This window comes from Megalobrama amblycephala, unplaced genomic scaffold (assembly GCF_018812025.1).
Source record: "Megalobrama amblycephala isolate DHTTF-2021 unplaced genomic scaffold, ASM1881202v1 scaffold471, whole genome shotgun sequence".
Lineage (NCBI taxonomy): Eukaryota > Metazoa > Chordata > Actinopteri > Cypriniformes > Xenocyprididae > Megalobrama > Megalobrama amblycephala.
Window position 1 is genome coordinate 93,954 of NW_025953396.1, and position 26,671 is coordinate 120,624.

The window sequence follows — 26,671 nt, forward strand, 5'->3', positions numbered from 1 at the left end:
GAGTGGCTGGGAAGACGAAAAGTTTTGTCTTTGCCAGATTGAGTTGCAGGTGATGTTCTTGTATCCATGCCGAGATGTCCACCAGGCAGTCCAAGATCTGTGCAGCTACTGTCAGATCATTAGCCTGAAATGAAAATTAAAGCTGTGTGTCATTAGCATTGCAATGCTATTTGTCCTAATGTTTTTATGTTGGTGGACATGTTTAGATATTGCACTTGTCTCTCGTGTTTTTTACAGTGTCTCGCCCATGAAACAGCATTGTAAAAACACGGCGGTCAAGTAGAAAAAAAAATTCAACTCGCGTTTACTATCTTTGCCTTTTTTTTCTCATTTCCACTGCCTGCGTCTTATTTTTAAACGCAATAACGCATTTCTGAATGAACAGCTGCTTAAGAACAGTAATGTGTTCTACGTTCATAGAGCGTCACATGAGAGCGGTTAATCAGGCGTGCTGGTGCCAACCTGAGGTTGGATAATTTTCTTCTCCTCCTAATGCAGTTATCATTGCTGTATTGTCAACATGTCTAATTGAATGCTTGCTAACATTTTTATTCAAAATCGCGATTTCTCGATTCCAAAAATAATAAAATCGAGGCAAAACACAAATTCGAATTAAATGAAATTATCGGAAAATCCGCCCAGCCCTAATATATATACTTTTTTTTTTTTTCAAATATGCTTCATTTTATCTAGGACATTTGTCACTAAATAAAAAATACTAATGTACAAATTCTAGTTTTTGAAGAGTAATGTTTACATTCACTCTATATATGCTGTTTATGTTAAAAAAATAATAATGGAAAATGTATTTAAAGCTGCAGTCCCTAACTTTTGGCGCTCTAGTGGTTGATAAACAGAACTGCGTGTGAACATCGTAGCTGGAGCTACTTTCATTTTGACTGTTCCAATCCCAATCTGACTTATGACCCGTAACACTGCTGAATCATAATCATGCACTGTTCGTTGTTGGCCAGAGGAGAACTGGCCCCCGACTGAGCTTGGTTTCTCCAAGGTTTTTTTTTTCCTCCATTTTTGTCACCTGATGGAGTTTGGGTTCCTTGCCACTGTCAGCTCTGGCTTGCTTATTTGGGAACACTTGATATTCAACAATGTTTTGATCTGCCTGCATTGACACCATTGTATGCAAACTGAACAGTGTAATGTATAATATCAAGATGTAATTTTTAGTGTATAATGTACGACATAGGTCAGATATTGTAACTATTCATTAGGATGCTTCTTCCCACTCCTTTTCGAGCTATATTATATATGAACTGTGAACATCTCTGAATTATATTATAGATACTGTTATTGTTTTTTTTTTTTTTTTTTTCCTTTACCCAATGTGGGTATAATGTATAATACTGTACAATATATTCATCTTTCTGTGAACAATATTTTTATTTCTATGGCTCGAAATAAAGTAATCAATCAAAAAAACAGAGCTGGACGATGACATCACTGTTTTCTCTTGTGCCGCTGGATATATTTAAATGATCCAAATTAATAATTAATGATTTTTACAATGAATGAATGAATCAATACTGAACTTACTTAAGCTGGACAATGACACCATTTCCTTCTAGAGCTGTTGTGCTGCCAAAATTATTTTCTTGTTATCACTGTAAAGCTGCTTTGGCACAATCTGCATTGTAAAAAAGCACTATAGAAATAACGGTGATTTCATGTCTATGACGTGTCACGCAAGTACTGTGCTACTCCGTGGTGGTACGACACGAACCAGTCTAATATAATCAGAATATAAACACTTATTATAGGTGTAAAGTAGTGATTGGGGATAATCACTACTGTACACCTTGAAAACTGTTTCACTTTGGAAAATGGATTCATGCTGTACTTGCTCATTATATAATTTTTGTAAATTTATTATAAATTTAAAAAGTTAAAGAAAGCAGCTTTAATATTTCTATATACTGTAGAAAAATGTTTGTGTTCCATCTAATTCTGTAATGTGATTTATTTCTCTTGTAGGCTAAATGATTGTAACTTAACAGACAAAAGCTGTTCAGCTCTGGCTGCAGTTCTTGGATCAGATACCAATCTGAAAGAGCTGAACATGAACAATAATAATCTGCATGATTCAGGAGTGAAGCTGCTCTGCACTGGACTGAAGAATTTAAAGTGTGAATTGAAGATACTGAGGTAAGTTGAGCCACAGGTGTCACATGATGAAAGTGAGGTGCGATTACTAACAAGACGATATCAGAGGCAAAAGTGCAAGAGAACTTTTGTTAATAAAAGGCCTTCCTCAGGCACTTGCCCAGTCATAAACCTTCATTCCAGTGATCTTCTTTTCAACTCTTTTGTATTGTGTCCCATCTCTCTTTCTGCAGTTGTTGTTTTTTTTATTTCTTTTTTCAAATCTCCCTCTTGCTAATTCTCTCTCCTCGACCGTCATACGCCCCCTAAAGCTGATTGGTTACACGTTTGTTGTTGGTGTCGGCCCGACTAACTTCCAAACAATGTTTAGGAAATTATAGCTGCTTACTCCAGCTATAAGAGTAATATTGAACTGACATTAAGCATTGGTTTTGTTCCAAGAAAAGGAAAGATCTACGGTCCTATCATATGCAATTGTTTTTTCTAGTTTAAGCCCGACGCAGTTATCATTTTCACGTCCTGTGCCACATTGTTTAAATAGCAAATGCAATTGTGCCCCATGGATGTGCTGGTCTGAAAACGAGATCTAACTGAAAGACTGGGCCATTGACCAACTGAATCCTCGTCTAAAGTCAATGGCACAATATTTTTTGTTAATTAACGAGCGCATTAGTAATATGCGCTTATAGGCGAGTGCACAAGGCGTGTAACACAGCAGCACACAAACATGTCAAATATTAAAAATAAAAGGATTGCAATGTAAAGGATTATTATTGTGTGTATAAAAATATAAATGCTTTGGTAGAATCCTGCTTGTCCCGTAGGCTAGATGATCTGCTCGTGTGTTTTAACCTCGTGCAAAAGTAGATCCGTTTCCTTGCTAGAAAAGCATTTAGAAATTAAATTAAATTGGATTCGGACATGCACTTGTGCCTTGTGCTTTAGACCATGCACTTAGATCAGGGATGGGCAACTGGTGCAATGTCTTTAAATACGGCCTGCTGGACATTTAAAAAGCAAGTAATGTAAAGATTGCATTCAGATTATGATATCAATACTAAATTAATCGAGGAGAGGTCGCTATTTCCGGTTGATCCTGGTGTAAATGGTGCGAGTGACGATTAGTAATCTGGCCCCCTGGTATTAAGAAGAAAAAATGATGGGCCTTGTCACTATCAAAGTTGCCCATCCCTGATTTAGATCATCAAAATAGGGCCCGCTAATGTTAAAGACCAAAATGGGCTTGGTGTACAAGATGGTGCCTGTGAGCAATGCGAGTGTGTGCATGTTTACTTCCGCTCATACTCTTTCGGTCTAATTAAAATGTTTTTTTAATTAAAGAGAAGATGGTGGTCTATTAGAGAGATCATTCTAATATTATTGTGTACCTCTGTACAGTAATTCATCGAGATACGCAGAGACTATCTTTCATTCTTTTTCCTGTTTTTTGCCTCCATATTCAGTTGTCAGTTTTTGCAATTAACTTTCAATACATTTGTACAAAGAACAAAATAAAATTCAGTTTAAATATTTATATTGTTCAGATTAACCAGCTGAATGTTTTCATTCCTGTTCTAGACTCTCTAACTGCAGTGTAACAGAAGAAGGTTATACAGCTCTGGCTTCAGCTCTGAGATCAAACCCTTCACACCTGATAGAGCTGGATCTCACAGGAAATTATCCTGGACAATCAGGAGTGAAGGAGCTCAGTGATTTACTACAGGATCCAAACTGTCAACTGAAGACACTGAGGTGAGACGGGATGAAATAATTAACAAGATTAGTTATATGCAGGCTAAATATTCATAACAAATAAATTATTTTAGTTATACAATAAGCTGGACAATTTGTTGCATCAAAATGATCAAGATGATGATAACCATAAATAGTTTAGTTGTGGTACAAGCTACAGCTACAGCTTGTTTTCTGAACACAATTGTTTTCCATCAAGCCCAGATTCACTGTATCTCTACAGCAGGTCTATGAGTCTCCAGATGTTCAAAATCATGCAGATTCACAAGCCAGTTTTCACCGTGCTGATGTTTCTCACACCTTGTTACATCTAAATAACTAGCTAGAGCTTGTCTTTAGAACAATTAAGATTTTTATCTTATCATTTTTGTAATGCAACAGACATTTAGTTGAGAACTGAATTAACTCTTCTGCAGGTTTTTGATTAACACTCTGCTTGTTACGTGCACACACACACACACACACACACACACACACACAGGGATGCACAGCAGCACACAAACATGCCAAATATGAAAAATAAAATTATTACAATGTAAAAGATTATTATTGTGTGCATAGAAATAAAAATGCATTTTGGTGGAATCCTGCTTGTTCCGTAGGCTAGATGTTCTGCTCACACACATGAGCAGATCCGTTTCCTTGTTAGAAAAGCATTTAGTTTTTCTGCTTGCAAATTCTGCCATGTAAATAGTGAATCCACCATGGCGCGAGCACAACTGGCTTTTAACCCTCTGGAGTCTGAGGCTGATTTGGGGCCTGGAGAAGTTTTGACATGCCCTGACATTTGTGCTTTTTTCAGTTGTTCATAAACATATTAATGGAAAAAGTGTCATTACACTGTATTCAGCACAAACTAGGCTACAATAATATGTGAGGAACATGTATGTACATGTTTGTGTTTTTGAAGGAATAACATTTATGCGTGGTTATTGAAAAAACAAAAAACTTAAGTCACTGAAATAAAGCCAAAAAAAGTATAGTAAATCTGTGTTCACAAGACTTTTGGGTATTAGAGGTTGTAGACTAGAGTTTTTGCTTCAAAATTATGTAAAAATTATGCTGCCTACTCATTCATATAAAACAATATATTGATTTAGTTTTTGTAAGACACTTTTTGCCAAGAAACACAGTATGCGAGGAGGCGTGAATCACCACTGAATAATGGGCCATTCTCACCTGAGAAACAAAAGAATTGGATAGTAATGAGCTGAAATGACTTGCATATTAATGAGGCATTTCAGTCAGGTAGGCTGTGAAAAAAAAACCTTCTGTGATGTCTCAAGGTCATCATGATATATGAAACATACAGAAAAATATTATTACAATATAAAGTAATGGTTTTATATTATACTTTAAAATATAATGTATTTCTGTGATGCAAAGAGTCTGAATATAGGCTTTTAGTTTAAAAGCATGCACATTTGGAGAAATATTGGATTCTCATATGCTTATGTCAATTTTCTATACAGAGGAGTTATATTTATTTAATATTCATTGTTATTACTATGAGCGCTGGTGTTTTCAATTCATCCTTTAAGTCGGAGGGCGCTCTCTGTGCATTTTTAGTCCACAAATTCATCTAAAAGAAGAAGAGGCTATTCCATGAATGGAGTTTCCAATTCATACTGCAGCCGGAGGGCGCTAAAGAAACAAAAACTCATCTAACATTCATCTATAGAAGAAAAGAAAACAGGAACTAACTGCATGTCTTCTAGAGCTCGCTAACCATGACTTTTACACCCAGATAAAACACTTTTGAAGACAATAAATACACGATTGAGACGATGAATGCATGTATTGCCTCTGAATTTGCGTCTGAATAGCACTGGCTCCGTGGGCGTGGCCGCATTAGCGGATAATGAGCTGAATCACAGACTTCTGACATGGCTCTCTTTTCATACAGATTACATAAACACAGAAGGTTTGTTTTCGATTTGACTTACATGATTTAAACCTGACATCTTAAAGTTTTTTTAGACATAAGTTTAATTTTTCTGTGATTAGTATTCACTAAGTTACAGTTCATTTTCTGAGAACTATCAGATTGGACTTCGTTCAGAGGGAGAGGAGAAATCACGCATCATGTTAGTTTTCTTTATTTTACAAAAAGCACAACATTGTGTTTTTACTTTGAGTGTATACAAATAAAAGAAGATATTCTATAGTTTCAATTGATATATTACTTATGTCTCTATGACAAAAAATGACGGAGTATTTTAAGTCTGTTTTGCTGCAATGTGAAAAAAAACCTGCAAAACGCGCCGGCGCGTTTTCAGACCTCAGAGTGTTAAATGTAATGGGAGATAAGACTCTGATTGGTTTATTGCATGTTACACCCAAAACACACCCATTACTCATTTGGAGACTAGGGACAACCCTTTTAGACCATGTGCCAGAGGCGCCGACCATTTTCCCTGTCTACCATTTTTCCTGTCATGCCCTAAGTGCACTTGTGCCGTGAGCTTTAGACCATGCACTTAGATCAGGGATGGGCAACTGACCGCATACGGCCCGCAATGTCTTTAAATACGGCCCGCTGGACATTTGAAAAGCAAGTAATGTAAAGATTGTGTTCAGATTATGATGTCAATACTAAATCAACCAAGGAGAGGTCGTGGTTTTCAGTCGATCCCTGTATTAATAACAGCGTAGGATGTGTACGCAAATGTGAAAGTTTACTAAAATGAGCAAAAAATAAATTAAAAATTGACAATAGAAATCATATTTTCACCATCCAATCAGGATGGTTAATGGATTATCTTTTTACCAAGTTCAAGGGGTCAACCATATGTTTGGTTTGTTTGGAAACAAAATCTGTAATGAACGATTTTATTGTAAATTGCCATTATACCACTGCACTGCTCACAAAATCCGCTTTCCACCTTTCCAATGCTGAGCAGAATGGTAAGAAACGGTTCCAGTTGTATTTCCAATTGAGCCTGGCATGGCAGGATTACAAACCGTTCTCGGCCCAGAATTAGCCAACTCTGCTAAACCGTGCTGCTAGAATGCGAGTAGTGACATCATCACTCAGGATCAGTAACTTGTCTGTTGCCTGGCTGCCAGTTTCTCTGTAGCTTGCTGAACATGATATTTGAGCAACGTGAACACAAATAAATCATACAATTAAAAAAATAACTGATCATCCTACATAACACGGTCACTATTTACATCACATATCGTGTGTGAACTCGTGCGTTACTAAGTCAACGACTGAAGAGCTCTGTTATCAGCCCCACAGTGGAAAACAAAACCATATCCTTACCGGCCGGCTCGGATCGGATTGGCACAGAATGGAATGATAAAGCAAAGAGTTTGACCCCACGGTGGAAAAGCAGCTAATGAGAAGTATGAAAGATACACATAGCCTTCTTCTGTACATTTTGTTTGTTGCAAATTTACAGACAATGAAATTGAGATGTTTACATTTGCTTGTTGGGGTAATATTGCTTGTCAGCTGAAAACAAAGTTTTCCATTTGAATTAGCCTAATTGCACAAGTTTTATGATTCAAAAAATCTTTAAAAACAAATTACATTAATTATACATTGATTTCCCTTAATAAAAAGAAAATTGAGTAAGACTGTGTAAAAGGTGCAAGTGTGGATTAGTAATCTGGCCCCCTGGTATTAAGGAGAAAAAATGATGGGCCTTGTCACTACACTCAAAAAAATAACTCATTGGATAAACTCAATTTAATTGAGGGCAGGTTTTCCATCCAATAAATATGTGTGACCCCAACTCAAAAAAGACAAATTCATGCAATGAAATGTAATTGAGTTGGTCCAACTTAATTTTATTAAATACAGTTTAAATGAAATTGATTCATTTATAAAAAGAATTTTATTTATGCTTGTCCAACTCAAAATAAATCATTTAGTTGGACACAAAACTTGGTTGAGATGTTTTTATTTAAAAGTCATAAAAGCAGGTATAAAACAGTTATTTACTGTAAAACAACCACAATATTAAAAAAAAAATGGAAATATGCACTAGCTGACAGTGGTCAATATGAAAAACAAACATTTGCTTTTTAGTAGTGAATTATTGCATTCATAAATTTGAAATATTAATTAACCATTTAAACATTCATTTAGGCAACGTTTTTATCCATAGCAACTTAGAAATAAGGAACAATTCATCTTAAAGGTGCCCAAGAACGTTCTTTCACAAGATGTAATATAAGTCTAAGGTGTCTCCTGAATGTGTCTGTGAAGTTTCAGCTCAAAATACCCCATAGATTTTTTTAAATTAATTTTTTTAACTGCCTATTTTGGGGCACCATTAACAATGCACTGATTTACACTCGGTGCAGCCCCTTTAAGACGCGTGCTTCCTGCCACATGAGCTGTCGACTATATTACAGCACATTTACAAAGTTCACACAGCTAATATAACCCTCAAATGGATCTTTACAAGATGTTCGTCATGCATGCTGCATGCATGCTTCGAATTATGTGAGTAAAGTATTTATTTGGATAATAAAAGTTTTATTCTGAGTGAATTTGAGGCTGTCCTCCGTGGCTAACGGCTATTGCTACACTGTTGGAGAGATTTATAAAGAATGAAGTTGTGTTTATGCATTATACAGACTGCAAGTGTTTAAAAAATGAAAATAACGACGGCTCTTGTCTCCATGAATACAGTAAGAAACGATGGTAACTTTAACCTCATTTAACAGTACATTAGCAACATGCTAACGAAACTTTTAGAAAGACAATTTACAAATATCAGTAAAAATATCATGCTATCATGGATTATGTCAGTTATTATTGCTCCATCTGCCATTTTTCGCTGTTGTTGTTCTTGCTTACCTAGTCTGATATTCGGCTGTGCACAGATCCAGACGTTAACTGGCTGCCCTTGTCTAATGCCTTTTATAATGTTGGGAACGTGGGCTGGCATTATGCAAATATTGGGGCGTACACCCCGACTGTTACGTAACAGTCGGTGTTATGTCGAGATTCGCCTGTTCTTCGGAGGTCGTTTAAACAAATGAGATTTATATAAGAAGGAGGAAACAATGGAGTTTGAGACTCACTGTATGTCATTTCCATGTGCTGAACTCTTGTTATTCAACTATGCCAAGATAAATTCAATTTTTGAATCTAGGGCACCTTTAAGGAGGCAATAAACACAAGAAGTGCTAAAAAATACAAAGACTCAAACATTATTCAGAATAGTACAAACTAGAACAGAGAGGGATTTAATAGTGAAAGCATAGTGTTTTTTTTAAGAGTCAGCAGGATACCATTAAGTGTTCATAGAAGAGATGAGTTTTCAGTTGTTTCTTGAATATTGTCAGGGATTCAGCTGTCCAGTTAGGGTTAGAGAGATTGCAGATGTTCGAAGAGTGTTGCAATAGTCCAGTCTAGAAATGACAAGGGCCTGGATGAGAAGCTGTGTTGGACGCTCCATTAGGAAGGGCCTGAGCTTCCTAGTATAGTGCAGTGCAAACTTAAATGACCAAGTTGTCTTTGTAATGTGGTCTCTGAACGTCAGATGGTCATCAAAGATTACCACAAGGAATTACAGTTGATGAGTCTAGCTGGATGGTGAAATCATGCTGAATCGTCAGAGTGGCTGGGAAGACGAAAAGTTTTGTCTTTGCCAGATTGAGTTGCAGGTGATGTTCTTGTATCCATGCCGAGATGTCCACCAGGCAGTCCAAGATCTGTGCAGCTACTGTCAGATCATTAGCCTGAAATGAAAATTAAAGCTGTGTGTCATCAGCATAGCAATGGTAGGAGAATCCATGTACCATTATAATAGTATACAGTACAGGTCAAAGGTTTGGACATGTTACTATTTTTAATGTTTTTGAAAGAAGTCTCTTATGCTCATCAAGCCTGCATTTATTTGTTCAAAAATACAGAAAAAAAACAGTAATATTGTGAAATAATATTACAATTTAATGATTAAATATATAACAATTAAACATTTTAATTTGAATATGCTTTCAAATAATTTATTCCAGTGACTGTAAAGCTGAATTTTCAGCATCATTACTCCAGTCTTCAGTGTCCCATGATCCTTCAGAAATCATTCTAATATGATGATTTATTATCAATGTTTGAAACAGTTGTGCTGCTTAATATTTTTTTTATAACCTGTTATACTTCTTTCAGGATTCTTTGATGAATAAAAGTTAAATAACAGCATTTATTTAAAATAAATCTTTTATAAAGTTTGGGGTCTGTAATTTCTTTTTTTTTTTTTAAAGAAATGAATATTTTTTCTGATATTATTCAGAAAGGATGTGTTAAATTGATAAAAAGTGATAAAGATTTATAAAAAGATTTCTATTTTGAATAAAAGCTGTTTTTTTTTTTCTTCATCAAAAATTATCACAGGTTATAAAGACATTAAGCAGCACAACTGTTTCAAACATTGATAATAAATCATCATATTAGAATGATTAATGAAGGATCATGTGACACTGAAGACTGGAGTAATGATGCTGGAAATTCAGCTTTGATCACAGGAATAAATTATATTTTAAAATATATTAAAATAGAAAACCATTATTTTAAATTGTAATATTTCACAATATTACTGTTTTTTCTGTATTTTTATAATAATAAATAATGGTAGCCTTGATCAGCATAAGATTCTTCTTTCAAAAACATTAAAAATAGTAATGTGTCCAAACTTTTGACCGGTATTGTAAATGAATATACGGAGAAGGGAGGGGTCCCAGAACTGAGAACTACCCCGTGACTAGTGCTTGATTGAAAGACCTACTTGTGAGATTCACACCAGCAATGTACAGTTCCTGTGATGCCCTGCGATGAGAGCGTGGACAAAAGTATTGGATGGCTAACGGTGTCAATCCAGTTGCGCCAGTCTGTGGAAAGACAGAAAAAAAAAAAAAAAAAAAAAAAATATATATATATTATATATATATATATATTATATATATATATATATATATATATATATATATATATATATATATATATATATATATAATATATTATATATATATATATATATATATATATATATATATATATATATATATATATACACACACACATACATACAGTACTGTGAAAAAGTCTTAGTATTTTCACAACCTTCACAATCTTTTGCTGTTGTGTGTCAGTAGGAAATTTACATTTTCAAATATTAATTTTGCCATTAATTGTAATAATCCATTGAGATTTTTATATGCACAAGGAGTCTAACAACAGCTGGTATGATCTGATCTCACCATCATCAAGTCCACCTGTGATTACAAGAAGAAACTAAAAGAACCGAGACAGACTAAATCCAGAAGAACTGCAGCAACGTCTCCAAGACACTGGAAGAAAACTTTCTGCGGTTCCTTCATGTAATCACAGACAGACTCAATGATGGTGTGATCAGATCATACCGGCTGTTGTCAGACTCCTTGTGCATACAAACATTTCACTGGATTATTACAATTAAAGGAAAAATTAATGAACTGATATTTCCGACTGACACACACACACACACACACTATATATATATATATAAAATCAGTCTAGTAATAGAAAAAAAAAAAACATACCTTTTGTGTAGAGGGGTGTGTCTGCCACATTCACAATCCTAAAAATAAGAATAAAAGTATTGTTACACACCATATTTAACAAATTGTAAAAATCAGATTGTTTGAGCAAATATGACTTACTATCACTAGGAGGTAGTCACAATGATGTTAAATTACGTCATCAAACTGTGAAAAGATGTACATTTTATTTGAATAACATTAACGTATGAAAACAGACACTTTTGATTACAAGGTTCAATTTTATACAGAGTCCCAACTTGTTATGGTATGCTGGTAGAAGGATGATGCAAATACGGATTTCCACAAATAATGACAATACTTTAATGAACACGGGTAAACGGAGCCAAACATACACGTAGTATAACATTAAGACGGACAAGGAGTGAAGGGAGTGAGTGCAATATAAAGGGAGTGCTAACAATAGAGTCCAGGTGCAGGTGATCCGTGATGATGGGGAGATGACGGGGGAAGTGAGTGCAGGTGTGGAGAACAGGAGGATCTTGGGAAATGGAGTCCAGGGGAACAAGGGATCCGTGACAGTACCTCCCCCTCCCGGTAGGCGCGTCCTCGCGCCGTGGATGGAACAACCGGGAGGGGGGTGGGCGCCCTGGAGACCTCAAGCCGGAGCAGGGGGATGAGCAGACTGGAGTGGAGGTCTCCAGGGCGGGCTCAAAAGCCATGGCGGGTCAGGAGCCGAAGGCGGCCATGGCGGGTCAGGAGCCGAAGGCGGCCATGGCGGGTCAGGAGCCGAAGGCGGCCATGGCGGGTCAGGAGCCGAAGGCGGCCATGGCGGGTCAGGAGCCGAAGGCGGCCATGGCGGGTCAGGAGCCGAAGGCGGCCATGGCGGGTCAGGAGCCGAAGGCGGCCATGGCGGGTCAGGAGCCGAAGCCGAATTGCCGACGATCCCAGGTGGCGGTGAGGATCCGGCGGGACAGGGCGATGCCGCAGGCTCAGCTGACCGAGGCGCAGGCGGGGCTCCAGAAGGCCGCAGAGGAGCCAGAGCGACAGCCGACCAAAGGGACGCATGAGGGAGTGAGGAAGCCAACGGAGCGTGAGGGACGAAGGGACGAGGTGAACACCGAGGAGTGCAGTCCTGATGTGAGGGAAGGCCGACGAATGACTGATGCGGAACCGGGGGGAGGATGGAGCCTGGCGGAACTGGTGGACTGATGGGCCACGGTGGAGATGAGGGAGGTTGGAGCCAAGGGGAGCATCTGGACCAACAGGCCGAGGTGGAGTCCTGGGTGAGGTGCTTGAGGTGGAGGTGCAGTGTGGACATTAGTAGGAGGAGGCGGGAGAGGGAGGCAGGGAGGGAACACAGTCTTTGGGCTGGAGGGTTCAAAAACATAGTTCATAGTAGGAGCGGCTGGCTCGGCGGCGGCGGCGGCTGGAGCTGCTTGCTCGGCGGCGGAGACTGGAGACAATGGCTCAGTTAAAAAGTCTATAAGCCAGACCGCATCATCTGGCGGCTTGCACAGAGTTGGAGCGGCAGGCTCGGAAAGGGCTGGAGCGGGCTTTGGAGTGACTGGAGCGGGCTCTGGAGATACTGGCGCGGGCTCTGGAGATACTGGAGCGGGCTCTGGAGATACTGGAGCGGGCTCTGGAGATACTGGAGCGGGCTCTGGAGTGACTGGAGCGGGCTCTGGAGTGACTGGAGCGGGCTCTGGAGTGACTGGAGCGGGGTCTGGAGATACTGGAGCGGGCTCTGGAGAGACTGGAGTGGGCTCTGGAGAGACTGGAGCGGGTCTCTTCTTCCTCCTCCGTTTACGGGACCCAGTGGAGGAGTGTGGGTTCCGTGTAGGACAGGCAGGGAGTTCGCTGGAGGGGTATGCGGAGGAAGACGGTGGCTGACTGACTGGCCCGGCCAACCGTGTTTCTGGATGGACTAGAGACAGACACCCATCCTGAACCCAATCAACAACGAATTTGGAGTCATTTAACCACAAAATGGAATTTATAGTTTCGCTTAAGGAGAAACGATAATCGGGTTCACCAAAATGGATGGTGTCATCATCTAGTCCATCCAGAAACAGGGAGATTAAACATGCTTCAGGCCAGTCAGACACAACAGCAAGCTCAACGAACTCCTCCACATATCTCTCCAGCGAACGACCCACCTGTAGGAGTCCAATGAGCCGCTCGCCAGCTGTCCAAGATGAGAGAGGCATGGGAGAAGTTGGAGCGCGGGAGATGAAGGAAGCTTCCATTTTTCTTTCCTGTGGAAATCCGGTCGGTTTAAGGTCCGTCTTTCTGTTATGGTATGCTGGTAGAAGGATGATGCAAATACGGATTTCCACAAATAATGACAATACTTTAATGAACACGGGTAAACAGAGCCAAACATACACGTAGTATAACATTAAGACGGACAAGGAGTGAAGGGAGTGAGTGCAATATAAAGGGAGTGCTAACAATAGAGTCCAGGTGCAGGTGATCCGTGATGATGGGGAGATGACGAGGGAAGTGAGTGCAGGTGTGGAGAACAGGAGGATCTTGGGAAATGGAGTCCAGGGGAACAAGGGATCCGTGACACAACTCTGATGCTCCCCATATTACATAAAAAATTTAAAAATACACAAGACTTCACATCAGAGACACAGATCCATCATTTTAACAAAAAAACCTAGATATGTTGGGTTTGCGATGTTATAAAATGGCGGGAATGCCACAGAACTAGCTAAGCTAAAGTGTGCAGCAGTGACTTTGATGAGCGTGATGTTCAAGCTGGGAAAAAGTATGAAGCATGCATAATTAGATTTGGAAATATTGCTAGCCATAAATTAACTTGTATCACTTTGTTCCCTGGGCTAGCAAACTTGATTTGAATTGAGTAACGTATGTTCGTCGATCGCAATCCAACGTATTCAATGAATGAAATCAAGCCAGCTAGCCAGCCAGTTAGCTATAGTCAAATTCTGCACTGTTACACTGGTCTCGCTCACTGACAGTGCTATTTTGCACATTATGTGAGTCTGAATTTAAGCAAAGGTGCATTTGTATCCAGTTGTTAAAACAATTCACCTCGATTAATTATTTTAACGCTGTATTTCACCCAACATATTTCACTCAATATTATAATATACACATTCCTTGGCATTGAGATCAATTTTTAAACACAAAACAACTTACCAGAAACGAAGATCCAAAAGCAGAGAATCAGCCGAAACGGTCCTTCCACCAGCTTGAGAAAATGGCGCCGGCGGTCACACGAGCTAGTGCGTTGTCTGAGCGCACTCCCATTTCCCAAATCAAATTAAATTTAGTTGGTAAATACATTTCATAGATTAAACTATTTAAATATTTTACGTTAGACTCATTAAATATAAATACGTATTACTCCTAATTAGATATGTTTAAGTAAAGTGAATGAAATTTAAATGTGTCATATCTATGGGCCTAAGGACCTGAATCATTTTTTTGAGTGTATCAAAGTTGCCCATTTCTGATTTAGATCATCAAAATAGGGCCCCTAATGTTAAAGATCAAAATGGGCTTGGTGCACAAGATGGTGCCTGTGAGCGATGTGAGTGTGTGCATGTTTACTTCTGCTCATACTCTTTCAGTCTTTGAGACGTTCGCATTTACTGTCAGAAGAAACTTATATATGAAACTTGCCTTGATATAATGATTTTTTTAATTTAAAGTGAAGATGGTGGTCTATTAGAGATGTAAGAAAACCTCATTCTAATATTATTGTGTACCTCTGTACGGTAATTCATTGAGATACGCAGAGATTATCTTTCATTCTTTATCCTGTTTTTTGCCTTCATATTCAGTTATCAGTTTTTGCCACTAAATTTCAATACATTTGTACACAAACAAAATAAAATTAACTTTAAGGATTTATATTGTACAGATTAACCAGCTGAATGTTTTCATTCCTGTTCTAGACTCTCTAACTGCAGTGTAACAGAAGAAGGTTATAAAGCTCTGGCTTCAGCTCTGAGATCAAACCCTTCACACCTGATAGAGCTGGATCTCACAGGAAATGATCCTGGACAATCAGGAGTGAAGGAGCTCAGTGATTTACTACAGGATCCAAACTGTCAACTGAAGACACTGAGGTGAGACGGGATGAAAACAATAAATATTCATAAAAAAATATATTAATTTAGTTATACAATAAGCTGTACAATTAGTTGCATCAAAATGATCAAGATGATGACAACCATAAACACAGTTTAGTTGTGGTACAAGCTACAGCTACAGTCAAATTGTTTTCTGAACACAATTGTTTTCCATCAAGTCCATTCACTGTATCTCTACAGCAGGTCTATGAGTCTCCAGATGTTCAAAATCATGCAGTTTCACAAGCCAGTTTTCACTGTGCTGATGTTTCTCACACCTGTTACATCTAAATAACTAACTAGAGCTGGTATTTTGAACAATAATTACACATCTTATCTCATCAGTCATGTTTGTAATGCAACAGACATTTAGTTGAGAACTGAATTGACTCTTCTGCAGGTTTTTGAATGCTGCTGCAGATGAAGCCTGTCAGTATGTGGAGAGAGTTGTGGGTAAAAACCCGTTACTCCAGAGAGAGCTGAATCTGAGTGAACATAAACTAGGAGACACACGAGTGAATCAGATCGCTGCCCTACTGCAGGATAAACACTGTCGACTCAACACACTGACGTGAGTATTGTTCATTTATTTAAAATATTACATTACTTTTCATTGTAATGTTACTGTAGCTGATAATAATGTTTTTCCAGAGCTTAGAAAACTCTTTAAATAAGTGATAGATTGAAAAAACATGCTGCATTATAAACACAGAGATGTCTTTCCTAACTTTCACAGGTTAATTCTGAGTAATTTAAATATAAGTTGCTCTTTTTGAACATGATTGCTGAATGTGATCATTTGTTTACTGATTGCTGGTGACGTGTAATAGGGCTGGGAGTAAAAAAAAAACAATTGATTGAATGAATGATTTAAAAAAAAAATATATATATATATATATATATATATATATATATATATGTAGTTTTTTTTTAAATTCCAGAATCAACATTAAATTAAACATAAATTGCTTAATTTTATTCCTTGCTTACAGATGAGGTGGACAGAAGTTACTCACTTTTGTCCCAACAAAGTACGAAATGTTTTTTTATTTTTTATTTTTATTGCAAACAATTTATAGATGACATTAATGAAATAGATTTTATCACAGAATGTATCAACAATACATCCAAAGTCATCTGAACATATGGAAGAGAAAAAAATAAATTGACAATGATCGTTAAAAGAGAAAGATACATTTACATAGCTTTTTTAAGAACAAAGAAAAGAAGGAACAGAACAAAGAAAAGAGGATAAAAAACAACAACACCAAAACAGGTAATAATCACAGTACATGAAAGATCTCATCATATCTCTTCAAAACAGAACTACATTTTTTGTTATTAATTATTCTTAATGATTTGATTAAATGTTCAACTTCACATAATAAATCTATAAAAGTAGGTATTTTCTTAAGAAACCTTTGTTTGTGAAAATAATTTTTTTTGCTGTAAGGATAAGAAAGTTAACAGTAGATTCTAAAGATTTGTTTTGGTTTTCCAAAAAGTAAACAACATCCTTAATGTGTAAATTACAGTTCATATCAACTTTAGAAAAACAATAGGAACTCAAATCTTTCCAGAAAAGTGATGAAACATTACATGAGAAGAATAAATGACAAATATCTTCACTTTCTGGACCAGTTTCCAGGCTAACAAAGCTTTTTGATGAAATCTGGCCAGTTTAATCATGATTCACTGAGAACCATTGAACAAGTGCCAATGGGTTTTACCTGATTTCTGATCAGTTTTATACAATTTTAGATGTTTTAATGAGACATTAGTACAATTAAAATGAATTATGGTAGTTATTAATCTCTTTTATTTGCCTGTTTATCATGGAACAAACAAAACAAGCCCTGGAAATTGATAAAAGAACACATATTATACAAACACTCTATATTTAATCTTATTAGTTGATTAGTTAATTACAAATCATAGATTTCACTTTTAATAACACATTTGCAATAGATTTGTAAAAGGTGTTTTTGTGCATGTTTGGACTGAGTTTTGTTGCATTTACACTGTTCTGACCACTAGGGGTCACTGTGGAGACGGGTGTCGGGTTGTTTCGAAGCTTCGACACATTACGGCACATTTGTTTCAACTGTTTCAGTGTTTCACGAAGCCTCGATCTGCCCATCACTACATAAACGACACACAACAATGAACAGACAGAACTAAGAGTTTAAACAAAGATCATATTATTATAGGGAGATTAATTTACTTGTATTAGCAGCATTTAAAGCCTTAAAAAAGCATGTTTTAAAGCAGACGCTAATTTGGTAGATTGAGTTGGTCATTATTGAAATGATCTGACTATGTCGGTGTTCTTTAATTTGCACATTGTCAGTAAATCACCTGCAGAAATGGGCTAACTAGCCCTGTTTAGTTAATCTGGCCCTTGGATTGTAACTAGTATCCTCAAATGATCCTGTCTTGGTTTGTTCGTTCGCATGTTCATGAACTGAACAGGTTTGAAACTACATGAGGGTGAATAATTGATGACAGAACTGTTATTTTGGGGTGAACTATCCCTTTAAGACATTAGTAGTAATAGTAGCAACTTTTATTATGTGTGCTGCTCAACCATGAAACATATAAAGCAGACACGAGGAAAATGAAGCGAGTGCACCGGAGTTATGTTTGAGATCATTTTACAGCTGGAGTTTCACCTTCATCATGACTATAAGTTTGCGTGTGCATTCACAGCCTTTTGTTTGTGCAAATGTAAGTTGTAATATTGTGTTTATTTTGCGTAGGCCTATCTATATGTGATTGATCTCAGATAGGATGCAATTGGTTAAGAATTAATGCTGTAGTAAATCATCTTCAGCTTCAGCACATGCAGCTCAAACATTAATGCACAACTAATGACTATGATTGGGACTGTCATTTTACATAACATTATAAAGAGAACAATATTGCTATCTGAGGAAGTGGGAAAATTCCACATGATAAAATGTATCAGATTGGGATTTTACATGGGTTGCGGAATGTGTCAAAAAATCAAGAACGGATCATCAGAAAAATCCAAGTCGTGTTCGCCTGGCTTCACACAGCAATGGGAATATTTGCCAAACTCATGTTATTGTTTTAAGGGGGCAAAAAATCCCCCTAAATCTAATGTAAATGTAAATTAAAAATGTAAATTAATTTTAATCTTCTGTATTAAAAAATGTAATGTCTACACCTAATTGACAAGTGGTTACTGTATCTCAATGTTCAAAAGGGTTTGAGGATTTGAGTCATTTTCTCTTTCTGTCTTCAGTCTGATTGGATGCAGTATTACAGAGAAACAGTGTGTCATCCTGACTTCAGCTCTGAAATCAAACCCATCACACCTGAGAAAGCTGAACCTCAGTGACAATAAACTAGGAAACACAGGAGTGAAGCACTTATGTGACGTACTGAAGGATTCACACTGTAAACTGGAGAGATTGAGGTCAGTAACATTCTTCACATACAAGAATCAAAATGATTAAAACACTTTATACTCAATATCTCACAATGAGTCTGAGTTCACATTATATTTGTGTAAAATTATTCACCTTAATGATTTGTTTGTAAGATAATCTCTCTTCCTCTGTTTGTGTCTTTCTAGTCTACTGGACTGTGGCATTACAGATGTTTCTTCTTTAACTCAGTCTTTGACTAACTCAAAAGCACTGCAGTTTTTAAAAGATCTTGATCTGAGATGGAATAAGATCGGAGACTCAAAGCAGCGGCTCAGAGACGCGTTACGAGACTCAAACTGTGTCCTGAGGTGAGGAAACATCACTGTGATATTAAAGAGATCTTAATTTACTCTGATATGTGAAAGGAAATTATCATTAATCTTTATTGCAGCAAAGTGTTTGTGTGAGAACAAAATGTGAAGTTATTAAAATGTTCAACACAAAGAAGGAAAGAGCACAAAAGCACACTGTCACAGCTTTATACAACAACACCTGCTTTATTAACTGTGTCAGTAGTGAATCATTTCAGTCTGAAAATAGACTTGTTCAGATTGTAGGAAAACGCTGCACTCCTGCTAAAATCAGTGCGTTCAGCTGCAGCTCACAGCCGTCCAGCCTCACATGAGAAATGTCTCTGTCTCTAGTGTGTTTTTACTTTGACAAGCAACACGTCACACTACTTTACACTCACTTTATTTTCAGTTATTTACTAAGAGCCCTACAAACATGTTCAAACTAGAGGACAAACGGCTTTAACTAAAGGATTGTGTTTTAATTCAGAATATCATTTGTATTTGCTCCCTGTGGTTTATTCCATACGCCGTACACTCATTAGTTTCTTCTTTACAGTCACTCAATAGGAGTCACACCAACACAAACACACAAACATATCAACGTGATTCATGGTTTAATGTATTATATTTAAAACACAAATATCTCTGCAGGATCATGTAAAGTCAGTAATTAATCTGATTACAGGAATTTATTGTAACTACTTTTTATTAAAAAAAAACAATAAAACAGTAATTGAAATACAGTAACTAATTTGCACTTTGTTCCTCTGAACACTGATTGTTTTCTCTTCTGTTTCACCTTACAGTATATATAATCAATCACCAAACACGTCTGACGGATGCTCTATATCATAGTGTGAAATCATCATAAATGGAGCAGAAATCATCAGGTGATCCACAGAAGAGTCTCACTACTGTGTCTATGAGGAGAAATAAATGTGTGATTAATGTGTAAATGTGTTTCATACAGATGGAAGAGACTCAGACTTTACAATGAAATAAAGCAGCATGTGTGTTAGAAACATGTGATATTGAATGATTAATGTTGCTTTAGTATTCAGACAAATGAAGGTTTAGTTTTATTTAAAGGTGAACAGGAGGAAGAAGCTCAGATGAGTCTGTCAGCAGAAATCTTCAGGCTCTTCAGTATCAGATCTACAAATATAATAATGTCGGGATTGAACTCATCCATAATGATTAAAATGTTTCTAAACATAAACGTAATTGTCAAGAATGGCACATAAATATATCAATAGATATACATCAAGTCTAATGTTACTTCAAACATTTACATCTTTCTATGTTATTCTGTTTTATTTTATATTAAGTTATCTATGTGTCTGTCTGTTAATGCACAGATATACAGTATATTGTCTTTGTTCTGTGGATGGGAGTCTCTTCTAGTCAGACGAACTAAATATTTTTATCAGTAAACAGCATTTGTGTGCCTTTCAAAGTTCAGAACAATAGTCTTTATTTGAAAAGTTCTCTTGTCTGTTGTATTATTGAAGCTACATGAGCAGATGCAGAGAGATTCTCCTTCTTAAATAAAGGTGAGCTACTTTGATTTTAGAGAAACCCTGCAAAATGTAAATGATTGTTAATCACACTCTTATTATTCCAAACATGTTTGACTTTCTATCATGGAAACACTCGAGAAGATATTTTGAGAAATGTTTCAGTGTCTGATTGGTTTCCAACATTCTTCAAAATATCTTCTTTTATGTTCCACAGATGAAAGAGTCAGAAAGAAACATGCAGGTTTGAAACTACATGAGGGTGAATAATTGATGACAGAACTGTTATTTTGGTGTGAACTATTCCTTTAAGACATTAGTAGTAGTAGTAGCAACTTTTATTATGTGTGCTGCTCAACCATGAAACATATAAAGCAGACACAAGGAAAATGAAGCGAGTGCACCGGAGTTATGTTTGGGATCATTTTACAGCTGGAGTTTCACCTTCATCATGACTATAAGTTTGCGTGTGCGTTCGCAGCCTTTTGTTTGTGCAAATGTAAGTTGTAATATTGTGTTTATTTTGCGTAGGCCTATCTATATGTGATTGATCTCAGATAGGATGCAATTGGTTAAGAATTAATGCTGTAGTAAATCATCTTCAGCTTCAGCACATGCAGCTCAAACATTAATGCACAACTAATGACTATGATTGGGCCTGTCATATTACATAACATTATAAAGAGAACAATATTGCTATCTGAGGAAGTGGGAAAATTCCACATGATAAAATGTATCAGATTGGGATTTTACATGGGTTGCGGAATGTGTCAAAAAATCAAGAACAGATCATCAGAAAATCCAAGTCAGTGTTCGTCTGGCTTCACACAGCAATTTGCCACACTCATTATGTAATGTAATGTAATGTCTACACCTAATTGACAAGTGGTTACTGTATCTCAATGTTCAAAAGGGTTAGTTCACCCAAAAAAGTAAATGTCAAGTCCTGGATATAGCTATCAATGTTAGTTTCTTAAACCTAATGATCTAAATCTGCTCTCTTCTTGTAGCTGTGAAGTTTTTCTCCTACTCCAGCAGTATGTTTAGTCGTATGTCCTCATGAAATCAGGCACTGGTGTGAACAGCTCGGCACTGCAAGTGGATTTTTGTAGCATTACAGGTTTCTTCACATTTCTCACTCCTGTTCTCCTCCTCTTGATCACCAAAGGTCATGTAGTATTTCTGTAGCACAAGGACACAGTCATCACCTACAGCACCCTTTTAGTGGAGAAACAAACTGTTTTCCATCAGACTGATGTCATTATCCCTGATGTAAGCAGGATGTTCACTAGTTTTTATGCCAAGAAACACTCGATGCTGGTCAACCCAATGCCTTTGCTCTGCTCCACGACTACAACCACCTCATGGGTTACGACCGGCCCTTTACAGATGACTTGAACAAACCAGATAAAAGTTCACTTGTCCTCCAACACTGGAGAAGTTTAGCGTGTACATTTCAATGGACTGTTGATGTGTATTAAATTTGGCAGGAACAATATATCATCTAGTATATTTGTCATGTAGAAACTTGTCTAAAAGTGTATATAAATGGATATTTACCATCTGCACACACTCAATTCAATCTCAGTTCCCTGCCTGTGTCATGATTTTATCTTTTGGCCCAACTTCTGTTTCCTTATTCTCAGTGCTATTTATAGGGGGGAAAACAGTGACCTATCTATCGAAAGGGGATGTTTTACAGAAACAGAGTTAGTTTGTGTGAATGCTTTGATCATTTCATTTAAGAAACAAAAACTGTTATTTCAGACAGAGAGGTCTACTAGTTTTATTCAGGAAAACATAACAGTTATGCTTTTGTTCATTTCAGTTTTTATCTTTTATATTATAATAGCTTTGCCTTGTATGTCCTCTACCTCTGCAGAAAGAAGATTGCTCTGTTCCTCAGAGCAGGTTAGGGTTTGGTACAGCTATGAAGGTGAGTTCAATATGTTTTTCTTAAATAATGCTAAATGATTCAGTTTGGTCTATTCAAGCCTGTGTGAATAAGACATTTTTACTCAGTGACTCTGGTGGTTCAAATCGTTATCAGCAAAAGAGAAGAAACATTTCCACAGGTGTTTACATAAAGAAAAGTTTCAAACAACTAATTTGGTCATTTAGATTATCACAAAGGTTGTCTCCTTGGAAAATGTATTATAAAAAAAAAAATAATTCGTTATAAATAATTATTCGAGGTATTTTGAAGTGCCCACGATAACAATATTGTGTATGTTCATTATCCTGATATATCGTATTACCAGGGGTTAAATTGGGATTTATTATGTGGGGGGGGCTCTGTGATTTCAGGCTTTCGAGGGGCGCATGTGTATGCAAAGACTAATCGTATCAATTGACAAACTAAAATATAACAAGTTGAGAGAGCCCTCTGCTATGAACAATAAAATGCTGATCAAAATCATTCTATAGATGCTGGTAGTGTGAAAGCTACATCTGAAGACAATAAAATCTTTCTGTAGGCCTGTGCCAATATAGTTCGACATTAAGCTTTGTTTTTTGCTGGTCCCTTGGAGTAAAAAACTAGCTTGCCTGGAAAAAAATATGATTTTTTTTTTTTTTTCCCCTGTGTGTGTGTTGTAAATAGAATTTATTTTGAAGTAAGCATTCTCATCAGTGTTTTATAATAATAATAATAATAATAATAATTAACCTTTATAAAGGGCATTTCCCCCCTCCCCCAATCTAATTAAATTTATGTTTAATCTTTTATTTCAAATTCTTACAGTTAATAAATTAAATAGTAAGACACTATAGGGCTGTAACCAAATTAAATAATTTACACTGAAAAAGTACAACTACATTTAATAATGTTATGAGATTCTTTAAATATTTTTGAATATACAAATAAGAAATGTTGGTGGGAAATTTATACTTTTAAACATGAAATTAAACCGCCAGTAGATGGCGGCAAGTGACCATCTTACAGTTTTTTACGATTGCTTACACACTAAAATTAAACTTTTCCCACAATTAGCAAAACCTTACACTCAAGGAGCAAAACACAAAGCTAGATCTGCACAACTATAAGCACATTCTCAGCCTCACACTTTTTGCAAAACACTACACACATTGTTTTGCACAACACTAAACACACTTCTCTACATTAGACACAGAAATCTAACATAATGTCACTTCTTTGCCATTTCAGGACACTGCTGTCCAAAATACCACACATATAAACCAATTGATCAAACACAGCCGTCAGGTGTTCAGACACTTAGGTGCTTAACTGTAAACTCAACAATCAGGTGCTATAGTACTATAAAAAGGCAAAATGTGAGTTTATGAGTCTTCAACAAAATGAAAGGCAATGTTGCAGTAAGAGGGAGAGGGAGAAACATAAATTTGAATCATTTTGAATGTCCCGGGCCAACGCGGTGGTGACATCCCAATGTATGTTGCAATCACACAGAATGTGGTCCTCCACCTGCATGCCAACTTAGGCTCTTACAACACGGCCCACATATTCACATTTTAGACAGACTGCACAAAATCGTCACAGCAGAAGACCAAATGGATGCAAAGCAGATGAGATACACTGTCATATGGGACAATGTAAATTTCCACCTATCTGCCCTGGTCAAAAAACTGGTTTCATTAGCATCCACAATTTTCACTCCAATACATCCCACCATACGGTCCCTTCCTTAAACCCATTGAGGAGTTTTTTGTTTGTTTGTTTGTTTGTTTGTTTGTTTGTTTTTTTGGCATGGAAGGTTTACAATCTCCAGCCCTGTGTCAGGATATGCCCCATTCAAGCCATGGAGAAGGCCTGACCGAACTGATCCAGGATCTGTGCAAGGATGAATTCACCTTTCAAGAAGATTCTTCCCTCGCTGTCTTGCGTGAAAGGACATCGCCTGAGATGTGGATGAAGCGCTATGGCCAGATCCAGCTAGGCCAAGAGATGATGCTTTGGTGTTTTGTCTCTACAAATATTTTTGTTTGTGTAATATATTATATTTAGAATATGTTCTAATTTTCAGTGCAAAATATAACCTTTGGAAAGGCATTGATGTATTGAATGGTTTTACAATGTGGAGAGAAATAAATATTTTCATCAATGTGCAGTACTGATCTTGTGTTTATATATATATATATATATATATATATATTCATGTACTTTACTCTAACAATATCTCTGAAAAAATCAAACCCAGACTATATAATTAGAAAAGTATAAAAGTTACAAGTGTTTAAGATTGAGCACAGCAGTGTGTAAATGAATCAATCAGAATCAGAATGTATGAACCATGTGTGTTCCATACGGTGTCAAAGTTGGGTTTTGTTACAGTTTTTTACGATTGCTTAAGCACAATTTTGAAAACAGGGCCCGGTTTGTCAAAACACTACACACAATTAACACAACCCTACACCAAAGTAGCACAACACTTCAGATCATTTGCAAAATGAAACACTTCATTCAAAACTTTACATTAATTTAACAAAACCCAACTTTGACACCGTATGGAACACACATGGTTCATACATTCTGATTCTGTTTGATTCATTTACACACTGCTGTGCTCAATCTTAAACTCTTGTAACTTTTATACTTTTCTAATTATATAGTCTGGGTTTGAGATATTGTTAGAGTAAAGTACATGAATATATATATATATATATATATATATATATATATATATATATATATATATATATATATATATATATATATATATATATAAACTGTAAATTAATGTAAAGTTTTGAATGAAGTGTTTCATTTTGCAAATGATCTGAAGTGTTGTGCTACTTTGATGTAGGGTTGTGTTAATTGTGTGTAGTGTTTTGACAAACCGGGCCCTGTTTTCAAAATTGTGCTTAAGCAATCGTAAAAAACTGTAAACTGCTGTATGTTTGCAGTATGCAAGTACTGTATATACAGACATTCAATACTATATAATATTGAATATAATACTGTACTTGCAGTACATACAGTATACTTTAAATTCACATTACTTATGATTTATATACATTTTATGTAATGGCAAAATGTGTTTACTGTGTTACAATATACTTTTTTTTCTGTGACCTCATGTTCTGGATGTTGTGTTTTCCATTTTTTAATGTAGTGTCTAATGAATGATCTGTATGTGTTTATATTTTGCTTAATGTGTGTATGATCTGAAAGCTTTGTTTGATTTTGCCATAAGAGTCAGAAGTTTTGTGAAATTAGTTTGAAGATTGGATTTGTGTTTAATGTTTTGAGAAAATGAGTGATGGTTTCAAGAAATGTGTTTTAGCAATTGTGAAATACTGTAATATAACAATACATCAATATTACAAATGAAAAAAAAACCTGACCATTGGTCGACAGATGAATTACAAGGAGTCATTAAAAAACAAACAATTAAACAAAGCAGGAAAGAGTGAGTGTTCTTAAAGTCTGCATGACACTGATGAAAATGTCTGTGCAAGTGAATGGAGGGAGATTGGACATCCTTCTGAAGAATGTTCTCCATGTATGCCTTCTATTCATAGTCTGCAGTTTCAGTTCAGAGAGAAAGAATCTTTTGAATAAGGGTGTCAAACTCAGGGATGGAGCTAAACTCTGCAGGACAGTGGCCCTACAGAAACTAATTAAACACACCTGAACCAGCTAATCAATGTCTTCAGGATTGCTAGAAATTTCCAGGCAGGTGTTCTGGAGCGGGTTGGAGCACTTTGCAGGACAGTGGGCCCCCAGGAGCGGAGTTTGACACACGCCGTGGACTGACCGTCATCTGCCTTCTTGAAGTGCTCTTCTCAGCTTTTGATCCCTTGGGGTTTATCTTGAAAAGGCATCCGTCAAACAAACAAAAAACAACATGAGTAATGAAAATGACTCTACTATAGATCTCTTTTAATAAATGAACAGTAAAAATATCAGAAAAGTGTCCGAAGTGTTTTCAGATAGAAGTGTTTTC

At 36.6% G+C, this 26,671-nt stretch overlaps 1 protein-coding gene and 1 pseudogene across 2 annotated transcripts; both read left to right on the top strand.

Moving 5' to 3' along the window:
• Nucleotides 1-26,671, top strand: part of LOC125261709 — a 48,058-nt pseudogene that overhangs the window by 7,934 nt on the left and 13,453 nt on the right.
• On the top strand, nt 1,990-20,251 carry LOC125261710 (ribonuclease inhibitor-like). 2 transcript variants are annotated; one of them, XM_048180276.1, is made up of 7 exons: nt 1,990-2,163; nt 3,700-3,873; nt 15,303-15,476; nt 15,880-16,050; nt 18,748-18,921; nt 19,081-19,242; nt 20,034-20,251. In XM_048180276.1, exons 1-7 carry the CDS (start codon nt 2,078-2,080, stop codon nt 20,080-20,082), a joined length of 990 nt encoding a protein of 329 aa, XP_048036233.1. In that variant the 5' UTR covers nt 1,990-2,077; the 3' UTR covers nt 20,083-20,251. The 2 variants fall into 2 exon arrangements, with proteins under 2 accessions (XP_048036233.1, XP_048036234.1); XM_048180277.1 differs by lacking the exon at nt 3,700-3,873.